The 14,321-nt window shown below is 41.6% G+C and overlaps 1 protein-coding gene across 1 annotated transcript in view; it reads left to right on the plus strand.

The window, feature by feature from the left end:
- ATP2C2 (ATPase secretory pathway Ca2+ transporting 2) overlaps nucleotides 1-13,565 on the plus strand; it is a 44,644-nt gene extending 31,079 nt beyond the window's left edge. Inside the window, exons 16-27 of the mRNA XM_074968842.1 lie at nucleotides 199-303; nucleotides 922-1,078; nucleotides 3,418-3,588; nucleotides 6,375-6,472; nucleotides 6,568-6,618; nucleotides 7,071-7,237; nucleotides 7,845-7,913; nucleotides 8,010-8,126; nucleotides 8,838-8,985; nucleotides 11,031-11,126; nucleotides 11,383-11,524; nucleotides 12,553-13,565. Coding sequence (XP_074824943.1) covers nucleotides 199-303; nucleotides 922-1,078; nucleotides 3,418-3,588; nucleotides 6,375-6,472; nucleotides 6,568-6,618; nucleotides 7,071-7,237; nucleotides 7,845-7,913; nucleotides 8,010-8,126; nucleotides 8,838-8,985; nucleotides 11,031-11,126; nucleotides 11,383-11,524; nucleotides 12,553-12,668 — 1,437 coding nt within the window. The 3' untranslated portion in view covers nucleotides 12,669-13,565. The remainder of the gene's footprint in view (nucleotides 1-198; nucleotides 304-921; nucleotides 1,079-3,417; nucleotides 3,589-6,374; nucleotides 6,473-6,567; nucleotides 6,619-7,070; nucleotides 7,238-7,844; nucleotides 7,914-8,009; nucleotides 8,127-8,837; nucleotides 8,986-11,030; nucleotides 11,127-11,382; nucleotides 11,525-12,552) is intronic.
- Nucleotides 13,566-14,321: the final 756 nt, after the last annotated feature.

A 14,321-nucleotide genomic window follows, 5' to 3' on the forward strand; every position in this document is an offset into this window, starting at 1 on the left:
ATAAGCAAAAGCTTCTGAAACTGTGGGCCTTAATCTCTCTCTTTGCTTTTCTGTCCTCATCTGTAAAACACTACTGCATAAAGACGTGATCATTGTTTAATGTTGGTAACTCACTGTACGTAAAAGTGCTATACAGAGCATGTGCAAAAACTGGTATTGTTTCGTATTTCAGTAATATTCTTAATTTCCTTATTTTAGATGGAATTAAGTGATGATATAAAAGATATTTATATAAGAAAGAAGGAAATTCCATTTAGCTCGGAGCAAAAGTGGATGGCAGTAAAATGCATGCTGAAAAATCAGGTACAACAATAGTTATATAGACTGGTTTCATGTTTCCTATCTTGTATGTGAATATCCATGGAAATGAAGTGAAGTTTCTTAGGCAACAGCCATACAAAGGGTTTCAGACACAGGTAGATGGTGCTTTCATAAATTACATCATAATTTTCAAAAGCCACAATTTCAAAGACATTTTGTTTTGACATTGCGGATAGCACTGAAAAAACCAGGACGAGATTTCAGCGTAAATGTTTGAGAAAAATTCATCCTGTTTTGCAAACAGCTGTAAAACTAGTTAAAAATAAAATAAAATAAAAGTGTTAATAATTTTTTGCACCAAAATTTCAATGGGAAAAAATGGACAACATTTCTGAGAAACTGCCTCCTTTTGTTTCCCTGCCTGCTTTAATTGTCTGAGTTAATTTTATTCTCTATTTAAAAAAAACAAACAAACACTTTTTCACTACCAGGGTCACTCAGATTCATTCCACATAAATGCTGCATTCTATAAGAGGCGTGTGTCCATGTGTTTTATGGGATAGATAATGGCACACACAAGGGAACCTGCACATCTCGGATGCAAAGCGTTTAACTTTGTCAATATTTTTTAATGACGTAGCTTGTCTCCTTATTTTAAAGGGGCAGGAAGATGTTTATTTTATGAAGGGAGCCTTTGAAGAAGTTATTCAGTATTGTACCATGTACAACAATGGTGGCATCCCACTGCCTCTCACGCCACAGCAGAAAGCCTCCTACGTCCAGGAAGAGAGAAGAATGGGATCTCTAGGCCTGCGGGGTCAGTTAGTATTGCATCCTTTAAGCTTACAGGTTATCCTAACTGTATGTTTTCGAATAATAGTAATAATAATAATTAATAACAACTCTTTGCTTCTCTAGCGCCTCATGCACAAGTTGCAGGAGTGGGATGAGTCTTTATATAGCAGCAGCAAAGTACTTTTCAGTGAGAACAACCCCCCCATTTTCACCCCATGGAATTCTTCTCCATCTAGCAATAACCAGGCATCTGCCAGTGTCCTTGCTATCTCTAAAAGTACTGGCCAGGAGAGGATCTGGACCACTGTAAAAAGCATCAGGTGCAAATTGTTCTTGCATAATGGAACATAAAAGGATCGGTCACTTGGCCCTTACTCATGTTAGTCGTCCCAAGGAAGGGCCGGGTGTTTTAGGGAAATCAGCACAGATTGGGAGCCAGGAATTCCTGATTTCCAGGCCCAACTCTGGTAGTGACTCTCTGTGTCTTGAGTCAAGTCACAGCACCTACCTGCTTCAGATCTCCCATGTAAAATGAGCTCAAGAATACTTGCTCTATTTAACACTAAGGAGTGTTTGGGGGGATTGTTAGAAAATATAGTGTCGGTTATTGTCATTACTCATATGAGTAACAGCAGCAGGATCAGGCCTGTTTTTTTATATATTTTTTTTTTATATTTTTATATTCCCCCTCTGTTTCCAAGAGCCTTGTGAGTTGACTGATCATTTTCTCATAAAAATCTTTCTTTATTGGTGTTTTATATCCGTGAAATGCAAAGAAACTGTACGCAACCACTGGAGAGTGTGAACAGTTTTCCTCCACGAACAATTCCAATCGTCTGAGACATAGGTTAATGCTGTCACTAACAAACTGAACACTGTACCTTGCATAGTCTGTTCTGGAGCCAGGTTTTGGTCAGAGAAGCTATTTCAACAGCAACAAAAAGCACATTTGGAAGTGATACATGGAAGCCAATGGGAATCTTGCCTTTGCAAAGACTCAGCATAGTCTGTGTGAGGATTTCAGGATTTAGCCCTGTGGGCCTGCTGCTGCCCCATTTGAAATCCCTCCCATCGATTTCACTGGGAATGGGATCCGGCCCTATATTTCAGCATCGAGTTTTTACAAGTGAAGTTGGTTGATTTTTTTTAATATTAGGGAAATATCTAGCCCTCAGTTTGACTCTTACTTCATGTCAACGTATGTCCCACAGACAGACTATATAGAATCAGAGAAATGTGGAAGGAGCCTCAAGAGATCATCTAGTCTATCTCCCTGTGGTGCGGCAGGACCAAGTATATCTAGACCATCCCTGCCAGGTGTTTGTCTAACCTGTACTTAAAAACCTCCAGTGACAGGGATTCCACAGCCTCCTTTAGAGCCTTATTCCAGTACTTAACTATCTGATAGAAAGTTTTTCCTAATCTCTAACCTAGATCTTCCCTGCTTCAAACAAAGCCAATTACTTCTTGTCCTACAGTGGACATGGAGAACAATTGACCACCATTGTCTTTATAGCAATCTTTTAGAGGTTTGAAGACTGTTATCAGGTCCATCCCACCCCTTGGCCTTCTCTTGTATATACATTTATATGTATTTTTGAATATTTATAAATTTCACAAGTTACAAAAAGCAAATGACACGGGACCATCACCATGATCTCACAGTATGAATCTTTAATTACTACCCTGCAGAAAAGTGATTGGCCCAAGCAGCTGATGTGGAGCTTGTGATGGGTTAGAAAGATCATTTAAAACACTTTTTCATACACACATCTGATGAAGTATTCTGAAAGTTACACCTGTAAATCAATGCAGTAAATTCAAGAACTGTAGAATTAGATTTTTAGACACAAATTACAGCATCTAAATGTTTGCGGCCTTGTCTACCTGGAAAGTTGCGTGGGCTTAACTAAAGGTATGATTTTTAACTGATTTAGTTCAACTGATGCAAGCCTCTGGGTAGGCATTTATTTTAATTTAAGTGTGGCTTATTTTGGTTTAGCTCCAGTCAATCAGCCTGGTCTATGCAGAAGTTTAATTAAATTGGTGCACCTCTGTGTGTAGGCACTCTTTTACCAATGTTGGTAAATGTAGAGACTCAACCTGAACCAAGAAACCGAGTTTTAAACCAAGAGAAGAGAATCCACACACCAGAGTTGCACTGGTATAAGTAAACCAGTCCAATTAAGCCCAGATAAATTTGTGACTAGATATGGCCTAACTACCTGATTTTCAGCTGCAAAAGTGGAAGTCTGATTAAGAATCTTTGAAAATGTCAAACTAAATGTAATATGGACTCTTATATGGAAACTAATGTGGAATAACTTGGTCCTTTGCCCCCCCCCCCCTTCCTCTCTTTAGTACTTGCTCTAGCTTCAGGTCCAGAACTTGGCAGACTAACATTTTTAGGGCTGGTTGGAATAATTGACCCCCCAAGAGCCGGAGTTAAAGAAGCAGTTCAACTCCTCTTTGAGTCTGGTGTATCCGTGAAGATGATAACTGGAGATGCCTTGGAAACTGCTATGGCTATCGGTAACAATTAGCTATTTTCCCACATTTTGCATTGTCTGTCTGTCAGACCAACACCAAATCTTATATATTTTATTGACCTTCATAAAATAAACGTAGCCCATTTACCTTTCTTTTCATTTCATAGAATCATAGAATATTAGGGATGGAAGAGACCTCAGGACGTCATCTAGCCCAACCCCCTGCTCAAAGCAGGACCAACCCCAACTTAGTCATCCCAGCCAGGGCTTTGTCAAGCCGGGCCTTAAAAACCTCTAAGCAAGGAGATTCCACCACCTCCCTAGGTAACCCATTCCAGTGCTTCACCACCCTCCTAGTGAAACAGTATTTCCTAATATCCAACCTAGACCTCCCCCATTGACACTTGAGACCATTGCTCCTTGTTCTGTCATCTGCCACCACTGACAACAGCCTAGCTCCATCCTCTTTGGAACCCCCTTTCAGGTAGTTGAAGGCTGCTATCAAATCCCCCCTCACTCTTCTTTTCTGCAGACTAAATAAGCCCAGTTCCCTCATCCTCTCCTCATAAGTCATGTGCCCCAGCCCCCTAATAATTTTCATTGCCCTCCGTTGGACTCTCTCCAATTTGTCCACATCCTTTCTGTAATGGGGGGCCCAAAACTGGATGCAATACTCAGATGTGGCCTCACCAGTGCCGAATAGAGGGAAATTATCACTTCCCTCGATCTGCTGGCAATGCTCCTACTAATGCAGCCCAATATTACGTTAGCCTTCTTGGCAACAAGGGCACACTGTTGACTCATATCCAGCTTCTCATTCACTGTAATCCCCAGGCCGCTTAGCCAGTTGGTCTCCAGCCAGTAGCAGTGCATGGGATTCTTCCATCCTAAGTGCAGGACTCTGCACTTGTCCTCACTGAACCTCATCAGATTTCTTTTAGCCCAATCCTCCAATTTGTCTAGGTCACTCTCTACCCTATCCCTACCCTCCAGCATATCTACCTCTGCTCCAGCTTAGTGTCACCCGTGAACTTGCTGAGGGTGGAATCCAGCCCATCATCCAGATTATTAATGATTTGTTGCAGTAGATTCCTTGAGTTCCAGATGTGACATTATACAGTAGTTCACTTTGTCCGGCTATGTCAGAAGAAGGACTGGAGACACTGGGTGTGGTTTAATTAGGTTGCAACTTTATTCCTAAATGTCTGGGAGTACCTAGCAGATAAAATTGTACAGTGCGGATAATTCCATTTACATATACCTGGGGGGCTGCTGGGAACCCTCCCCTGTACCCATCCTGGGCCCCAACCAACCTGCTACTGGGACCTCACACCCCTTGAACAAGAGTTAAAGAGGGGGGCTATAAAGGAGGACAGCATTGGCTTCTTGCCATACCAGTCCTAGGAGCCCTGAACTCCCATTGTTCCCAATCCTTTAAAGAATACCTCCTTTAAATCCTTTTCCAATCCATTTGATCAGATCATTGTATCCATTCCCGTTGGAATACCTGCACTGAACGTCCACCCCAAGCTTACATAATGAGTTGTGATATCATAGCCTAACCCCCTTTCATTTTTTGCCCCCCACTAAACTCTCAGCCCACTGTGGGGAAAGCAAAGGAACCCACCTCCCCTTGGCCAATCTGGCAATGATGGAAAAATTCCTTCCTGGTCCCGCGAGAAAAGAATGACTAGCATAATGCCCCCATGGCAGGTTGTGACAAAACCTGGTATTTCGAGTACTTCCATGGGTGGGAGGGTGCATGCTGCTCGGCCTGGGCCAGGTGAAAATAGGTCTTGTACTGCTCAGATGTGGGCAGAAATAGTCCCCTTCTCTTCCAGTCACCTGGTGGGGAGCATGGGTCAGCACCCCCATGCTGACCTGGTACGGAACTACCTTCATGTAGTAGGTAACTGGCTCTCTAGCTGCCCTTAAAGGGACAACACACCTTTTCCAACAAGCCACACAAATGTCCCCGCCACTTAATGTGTGATGAGGTCATTTTGCTGGTTCACTGAAACAAATCTAGTAAACTGTAGTGATCTAATTACAGAAGCAGTATGGATCCATTTCCAGCAAGATAAAATGCACTGGAGCGGCAATATAGAGGATGTAAAGTTACTGCTGATACCCTTAAACGAATGAGAAAAATGTCATTGCTGGGATTAATGTCTCTTTTAACATCACATGCAAACATCTCTGTATATCCAATTATTACATTTAGGGTTTTCAAATCGCCATTAGAAATAAACCATGCAAGCAGCATAAACTGGAAGAACAAATCCTCAGATGGTGTCAATTTTCATTGCTCTAACTATAATCACTGGAAATTTGCTGATTGACATCAGCTGAGGGTCTGGCCCAGTGACCTCATACTTAGCCAAGTGTGATTCTTTTCTGCTTCCTGTATGTTCAGGAGATGACTCCATTGCAAAGTCCATGGCAGAGGCTTTTAAACACCGCCTTGTTTTCACCCAAAGAAAACGATTAGAAGGCGACTCTGCAAATGGAAAGACATGAAGTATCCTGTTCTCTCTGAAGGTTATTCCTATGCAAAACTAAATTACGCTCTGTGGAAATGCATCTTAATATTGCACCCAGTTCTGTTCATCTAACTCTTCACTCATGCAAAATTCCCAATGAGTAAGAAGTGCATGATTGACGCGTTAGAGACCTAGAAAGAGAATTTTTGTCCCATGCCTCTGTAGGTGACACCAGCTCATGTAATTTTCTGTGACCCTCTTAAATGGGGTCTTTTGTTTCAAATCAGAAAATAATTAGCCACTCCTGGTGATAATGGACTGCTCTTACGTTGCGTTTTCTGTGCAGGACAGAGAATTGGACTCAGCAATGGGAAACTGAAAGCCATGTCTGGAGAAGAGCTGGACCATGTGGCAGAGTCAGAGTTATCATCTGCAGTCAAAAATGTAATGCTGTTTAAACTGTTTCCAATAATGCTGTAGGATTCCACTTAAAATAGCATCAGTCTCATGGCTCTTTTTTTTTCCTTTTCATCATCCAGGTGTCTGTTTTCTTCAGAACAAGTCCAAAGCACAAGCTAAAAATCATAAAGGTACAGATTGCCTCCCAACACTGTTATATGAAATGGAAACCCAAACTAGGGCACTGATCCTGTTCCAGCCCATGTCACTGGTGGGTCTCCTGCTGAATAGGACTGGGCTCTTTGAAAGGAGTCAATACAATAGAGCTATGATTACATGGGCAACTTAATATCTATGAAAGTGGAAGTATCCACTGCTCCTATTGATGTCAGCTGAAATAATGGGGGCTGTGCACTTCTGGAATCCAGCCCCTAACTGAGTAGAATATCTCAGTTGTTTCTCTCTGCACTACCCATGGTACTTTGTGCAGCTCTGGGCTGCTAAAGTCCATATTCCCATCTGAGATGTGCAACCCTCCTTCTGCAATGGAATATAAATTACAAACGTCACTGGACATAGTTTATTTTCACATTAAGAGCCCATCCTAGTGGCATTGAATTTATTCATCTCTCCATTTCCACAGGCTTTGCAAAGCACTGGTGCCATTGTGGGAATGACAGGGGATGGGGTCAATGATGCAGTGGCCCTAAAATCTGCTGATATTGGGATAGCAATGGGACAAGCAGGCACAGATGTCAGCAAGGAGGCTGCCAACATGATACTGGTGGATGATGACTTCTCAACGATAATGTAGGTTGCGCTTCGGATACTTTCTTGACATTGAATGCAATGAGTTTCTATGTGACTAGCACTGAAAATATGTCAAAGGCCAGATCCTTAGCTGGTGCAAAGCTGCATGCAATCTATGGAGTTATGCAAATTTACAGCCACTGCAGGTCTAGCCCATTGTGTCTTTGGAGGCACATATGGAGGATTACGTTCACCATACCTCGCTCCATTCTGCCGGCCTCACCTAGGAAGCTTATAGGAAGAACTCCTGCAGCTTGTAATGCCCTGCGGTTCACAAGAACAGAGCCAGCAGGCAGAGTGGTCAGAATGACATAAATATGCCTCATGTACACTTATGTCCATGTACCAAAACAGAATGAACAGATCTCATCTCAGGCTTCCTAGTTCTGACAGCATCCCTTTAATCCAATGGTTGTATGGATATTTCTGTCATCTTAGAATTGTCCTAAACTGGTATTTGGACTTCCATTGAAATGAAAGGGAAGGGGAGAGTATAAACTCAGAGGCTGTTCTCTTGTCTATAAAGTTTCTTAGGTGATTACTAGGTTAGATATGAAATATCATGAATACCCATCAGTTTATAAATTACCACATCTCTCCTTTCTAGGAATGCCATAGAGGAGGGAAAGGGAATATTTTACAATATAAAAAATTTTGTCCGGTTTCAGCTGAGCACGTAAGTACACACTGGCTGAAGCTCCAGTGAGGGGCAGCTTTTTGGCTAGGCTGGATGAAGTAATGTTGTGGTGTTCCTGCTCCATCTGCTTTGCAGGAGCATTTCAGCATTGAGCTTAATCACTCTGTCGACAGTGTTCAATTTACCAAATCCACTCAACGCCATGCAGATCTTGTGGATCAACATTATAATGGATGGACCCCCAGCTCAAAGGTAATGAAATTACACAATGAGCCAAAATTAGCCTTGGAGAAAAGTGATGCAACTCTATCGACTTGAAAGGCATTAACAAGGCTTTGTTAACAAAAGTTGTCATGGTCAGGTGCTGGGCCTCTTGCCCTTACCTGTCTTGAGGTGGAATCTCCAAATTCTTCCACCCATAGACTGGGAGTGGATCCACTACCCTGTATGTATCCACCACCTATCACACCCAGGTCCAGCTGGGTTTTGGTCATCTGGGTTTCTTGCCTGTGGCAACCTGTGTCCAGTAATGTAGCACCCAAAGCTTTTTAAAAACAAAATATATTTATTTAGTAGTTGAAAGAAAGCCTTAATGCCTTGTAATCCCTGGTTTTGTGACTGAATCTACCTGTGGGACGGTGTATAGAGATTGTCAGCTCCTCCTCTGTTAATCCAGCACAACATCTTACAAGTCGAAAACATAAATCACATGTTGGGGCACAAATCAGTAACTCCTTACCAGACACCCCTACATTCATCCCACCCATCCCGAACGGGATTGAGGCATGATGACACCATAGAGGAGCTAGCACTAATGTTTCTCATGCTTTGCACCTTCAGCGACTCAGCAAGAGATTTCAGCTTCCAGGGCTCTGTCGGTTTCCTCGCACCAGCACTAAAAATTTAGAACACATGTAACTGATCTATATTTATATCTAAACATGTTGTTTTATTTGATGAAAGCTTGGGAGTTGAACCAGTTGACAAAGATGCCATCAAACAACCCCCTCGAAATGTTACGGATACAATTCTCAGCAGAGCGTTGATCCTGAAAATCTTTATGTCTGCTATAATTATCATCAGTGGGACCCTCTTTGTCTTTTGGAAAGAGGTGAGATAAATATTTACTCCCATCTTGTTTGCACTGACATGGAGCACAATTCGTCACATTTTAAGGACAATTTTCTCAGAAGGTAGAATGTCCAGTGGAGAGGACTTGGGACAACATGTCAAGAAACTTGGCTCCGCCACTAACTAGCTGTGCAGTCTCTTCACCTTTCAGTATCTGAGTTTCCCTCCTATAATATGAAGATAAGAACGCTGAACCTCCCTTCAAAAGTTCATTGAGGTCTGGAGATTAAAAATACTATGTACAGATCAGGTACTACAAATACTACTATTAGGTAAAAAGAAAAGGAGGACTTGTGGCACCTTAGAGACTAACCAATTTATTTGAGCATGAGCTTTCGTGAGCTACAGCTCACTTCATCGGATGGATTCAGTGGAAAATACAGTGAGGAGATTTATATACACACAGAACATGAAAAAATGGGTGTTATCATACACACTGTAAGGAGAGTGATCACTTAAGATGAGCTATTACCAGCAGGAGAGCGGGGGGGGGGGGGAGAAAACCTTTTGTAGTGATAATCAAGGTGGGCCATTTCCAGCAGTTAACAGGAATGTCTGAGGAACAGTGGGGGGTGGGGGTGGGGAATAAACATGGGGAAATAGTTTTACTTTGTGTAATGACCCATCCAGTTTGCAAATTAATTCCAATTCAGCAGTCTCTCATTGGAGTCTGTTTTTGAAGTCTTTTTGTTGTAATATTGCGACTTTTAGGTCTGTAATCAAGTGACCAGAGAGACTGAAGTGTTCTCTGACTGGTTTATGAATGTTCTAATTCTTGACATCTGATTTGTGTCCATTTATTCTTTTACGTAGAGACTGTCCAGTTTGACCAATGTACATGGCAGAGGGGCATTGCTGGCACATGATGGCATATATCACATTGGTAGATGTGCAGGTGAACGAGCCTCTGATAGTGTGGCTGATATGATTAGGCCCTATGATGGTGTCCCCTGAATAGATATGTGGACACAGTTGGCAACGGGCTTTGTTGCAAGGATAGGTTCCTGGGTTAGTGGTTCTGTTGTGTGGTTGCTGGTGAGTATAAGTGATCACTCTCCTTACAGTGTGTATGATAACAACACCATTTTTTCATGTTCTGTGTGTATATAAATCTCCTCACTGTATTTTCCACTGAATGCATCCGATGAAGTGAGCTGTAGCTCACGAAAGCTTATGCTCAAATAAATTGGTTAGTCTCTAAGGTGCCACAAGTCCTCCTTTTCATTTTTGCGAATACAGACTACTGCGGCTGCTACTCTGAAACCTACTATTAGGTATTTCAAGAAGTACATTTGGCTGCAGGGTTTTAGCTTCTGACTTTTTATGCCACAAAATTCAGCTACGATGTAATCTCTAGTTTTGTTTGCAAGCCTTTGCAATTGTGTCCTTTAGAAAGCCAAATATTAAGGACTTTATACATTTGATTGCTTCACTGGAGTATTTGTACCTGAGTAAAATCACCATAAACCACACAAGTATCAGTAATTACCCTTTGAAGGGAAATGTCAGGCTACAAACTGATTGTGATAGCCAGGTTCAGTAATATTAGGTTAATCACAATTACTGAGAAACTTAAAATCACAGCACTTGACCTCAAAATGAGAGACCTCTATCATGATGCTGGATTTGGAATACATTCTATCTGTATAGTAGTACATCAATAATAATTGCTAATTAGACATAATGTGCAAATAAATTCTCTAAAGGACTTTTGGCCAAATTCACCACTGGCCAAAGATTTTAAAATATCTGAAGATTTGATCATAAAACATAAATACTGGTAGTGGGGAGTGGGGCCCAATTTCTCGATGGTACTTAGGCGCCTGTCATTGAAATCTGAGGTTAGGGCTAGTTGCAGTGCCTGGAACTACTGTTATCTCTCTTTTTATAATTGTATTAAATTTTAAGTTGACCGTGACTTCTCTTTAAACAAAGTAGCTATTATTAGACGAAAGTGCTGTGTTAACACGCTTTTATGAGGCCGCAACTTTTTTTTTAATAATTTTGAATTTTACATGTTTCCAGATTCCAGAAAGTGGCACAACTCCCAGGACCACAACAATGACTTTTACTTGTTTTGTGTTCTTTGACCTCTTCAATGCCCTGACATGTCGTTCTCAGGTGAGACAGACAATGGCGTGTCAGCATTGTCTTTAAATAGCAGCCTAAATGTATGCTTCACGTTAGTGGTATCTAAATATTCTGAATAGGAAGTGGCACGTTTGCTTCATTGTAACTGAAAAAAGTTCAGGTTTTATCCTATTAACCAATTAGGTTTTATAACAACAGTAATGATTAACCAATTTACAACAAAGATTCACATACAAACAAGAGGCTGAAAGATTTGACATTTCATCATTATTTTTTTCCCCCCTAGACAAAGTTGATCTTTGAGATAGGCATTTGCCGAAACCGCATGTTCTTATATTCTGTGCTGGGGTCACTGTTGGGGCAGATGGCTGTCATTTACATCCCGCCGTTACAGAAGATCTTCCTCACAGAGAATTTAGGTGCATTAGGTAAGTTAGTAGGGAACTAGCAATCATCTTGTGGTTTTAAGCTATTTAAGAGGAATATGAGATTTGCCAGATCAGATTAGACCTCTGTGCCATCTTGTGCAGCTCGCATCGTTCCACGATGACTCAGAAGAAGGTGGGGAAACAGTGTAGCCGGCCAGTTGTATTATGTCGCACATTGCTGCGGAGGAGGAAAATTCTTCCCTCCAGGCAATCAGTTTGATTTGATCTTATTTCTGGTTGCATAGGTTATAAATGTTTTTGTTCGTGCCATTATCCAACGCCCCTCACATTCCAGACAAAATAGCTGAGGGGTTGTATTCACATGTTCTCTCATATTTAGACGCGTCAGGTTCTTCACACAGCTTTGTAGACTAACCTCGGTCTCCACATTAGAGAAATTTGTGTTGGTGGAAGTATCTTGAATGACGCCAATGCAAACCCCTAATGCACCTGTGTCAAGCAAGGTTTACGTGGGTGTGTTTTACTACCAGACTAAGTCATAGCAATATAAAACCTCCTTTACACTGGTGCATAGAGGGTCGTGCTACTGTTACTAGAGCAGAACTCCTATTTTATGAACTAACTGGGGAGTGAGGAGTTCGTAAAATCCAAAAGTTCATAAAACAGAACTTGCCCAAATTAGAGCAGGGCCAGTACCTCAGTTAATTTTTAATCATTCAGTGATAGTGTACATAACGACTAGTAATGAATGGATACAGTATGCCTGATTTCTCTCTGTTTGAGAGAACTTCTTTGCTGCCAAATGTCTCAGCCTTTTCAAACTGTACAGCCAGGCGCTTGACCATTAACTGAAGGATTGAAGTCACATTTGGCAGCCAAAAGATGGGTCATATAACTGGTCGTTTATAAGATCAGTGCTCATAAAATCAAGGTTCAGCTGTAGAACAATGTCGTTACATCAGTACAAATTTCTCTAATGTAGACAGGGCTTTATCTGAATATTCTTGCCCAGCACAAACATGAAGCTGACCCACTGTGTTCCCCTTTCTTCCCTCACTCCTGGGCAGATCTGTTGTTTCTCACTGGCCTGTCGTCTTCAGTTTTTATTGTGTCAGAGCTCATCAAAGTGTGTGAAAAGCATTGTTGCAGATCAAAGAAAGCGAAGACTCTTCATGAAGTATAACGGATGCAGACGTCTCTAAAGAATGTTCTTTTTGAATTAAACTACCATTTTGTAATTCAAATGCATCCTTCTGTGACTGTGCAAATCCTTGTGGAAAGTATTAAAGTGAATCTAGGTCAACAGCCCTTCCCATATCAGATAATATTCCTGCCACTTTCTTCACCCAGGCTATTTCAAGTGGTCTGCCCTGGGGCGTAAACACTACCTCTGTTGCACAGATTTATATATTTTTTCATAATTGGTTGACCAGTCTGTTTGCGCAGAGTGATAGTTCCAGCTCAATGTGGCGATGCATCTCTACAGAACAATCTACTGCACACGGCTGATGTTTGGTTATTTAAATCACAAGGATTTTTGTTAATCAAATCTGAATTTAAAATGTTAACTAGCGATTGTCTGAGGGAGAATCTTGCTATTACTTAGGCAGTAACCTCCACTTTAAAAAATGTCTTTCCATTCTTTTGCCTTTACTACCAGGACACCTTATCCCATTTCTCTTGGTGAATGCTGTGGCTTTGGAGCCCAGACCAACTGACATTTATTCAGCAAAGGTTTTAAGCAAGTGCCTAGCTTGAGACTACTTCTACTCATTCTTAAAGAGCTGTACATGCTTAGGTACTTTGCTGAATAGGGACTTAAAGGGGACTTGTTTTTAGGTTGTCCTCCCCATCAGGCTGCAGAATCCACGCCTTTCAGCTGACTTCACCTTATGAGAGTGTAATAAAGCAAGATACTCAGCAGCCCCACCTGTGACTCAGCACTGCTCTTCCTGTCTTCTTTCACACCCCTCCAGGAATCTTTAGATCAAAAGCTTCTTGGGTTTACGGATTGTGGGCCAGATTTGTAAAGGTAGTTCAGCATTGCTGTGCTCAACATTGCAATGTCTAACTGATTTAGGAGCCTAGATCTCATTTTTAACAGGGATTTAAGCACTTAGGAGACTAAATCCCATTGACAATTGATGGGGTTTAGGCTCCTAAATGCTTCTATCCCTTTTGAAAATGAGATTTAGGTTCCTAAATCAGTTAAGTGTTGCAATGCCAAATACAGTGATAGAGCACACTGGAAAGACAGTCATACTGACCTAGGAGTTACTGTGTTTCATCATTCAAAGACCTTTACCATAGCCTAGGACAGAGGTGGTGATACAGCACACTGCTGGCCATTAGATAAGGTGCACAATTTTTTGGTGGGAGTGAGTCATTGTTAAAACATGGAACAACAATGAAAACCGAAGAGGGGATGTTTTCATTGCTAGCTCATTCCTTTCTACATCCTGGCACTGGAATGCAGTGGTGCATGGGAAACAGCCTTGGGCTTGACAGAAAGACCAGGGGGACAACATACTCACTAAATATTCACTTGCAAATGGACTGCTTGTTTTGTACACTGGCATGTTCAATTTCTGCACCCCAGGTCTACAGCTTAACAGATTTAGTAAAATCTAAAAAAAAACTTCCTAACTGCAAGAACACTAGGACAATGGACAGACTGCCTAGGGAGGCTGTAGACTCTCCTTCACTGTTGGTTTACAAAAGGAGGCTGGATAGCCATCTGTCTTGGATGGTTTAGATACAATAAATCCTACATCTTGGCAGGGGGTTAGACTAGAGGGGCCTTGTGGCCCCTTCTACCCATAAGATTTTATGTAAT

The sequence above is a fragment of the Natator depressus genome, chromosome 12 (genome assembly GCF_965152275.1).
Source record: "Natator depressus isolate rNatDep1 chromosome 12, rNatDep2.hap1, whole genome shotgun sequence".
NCBI lineage: Eukaryota > Metazoa > Chordata > Testudines > Cheloniidae > Natator > Natator depressus.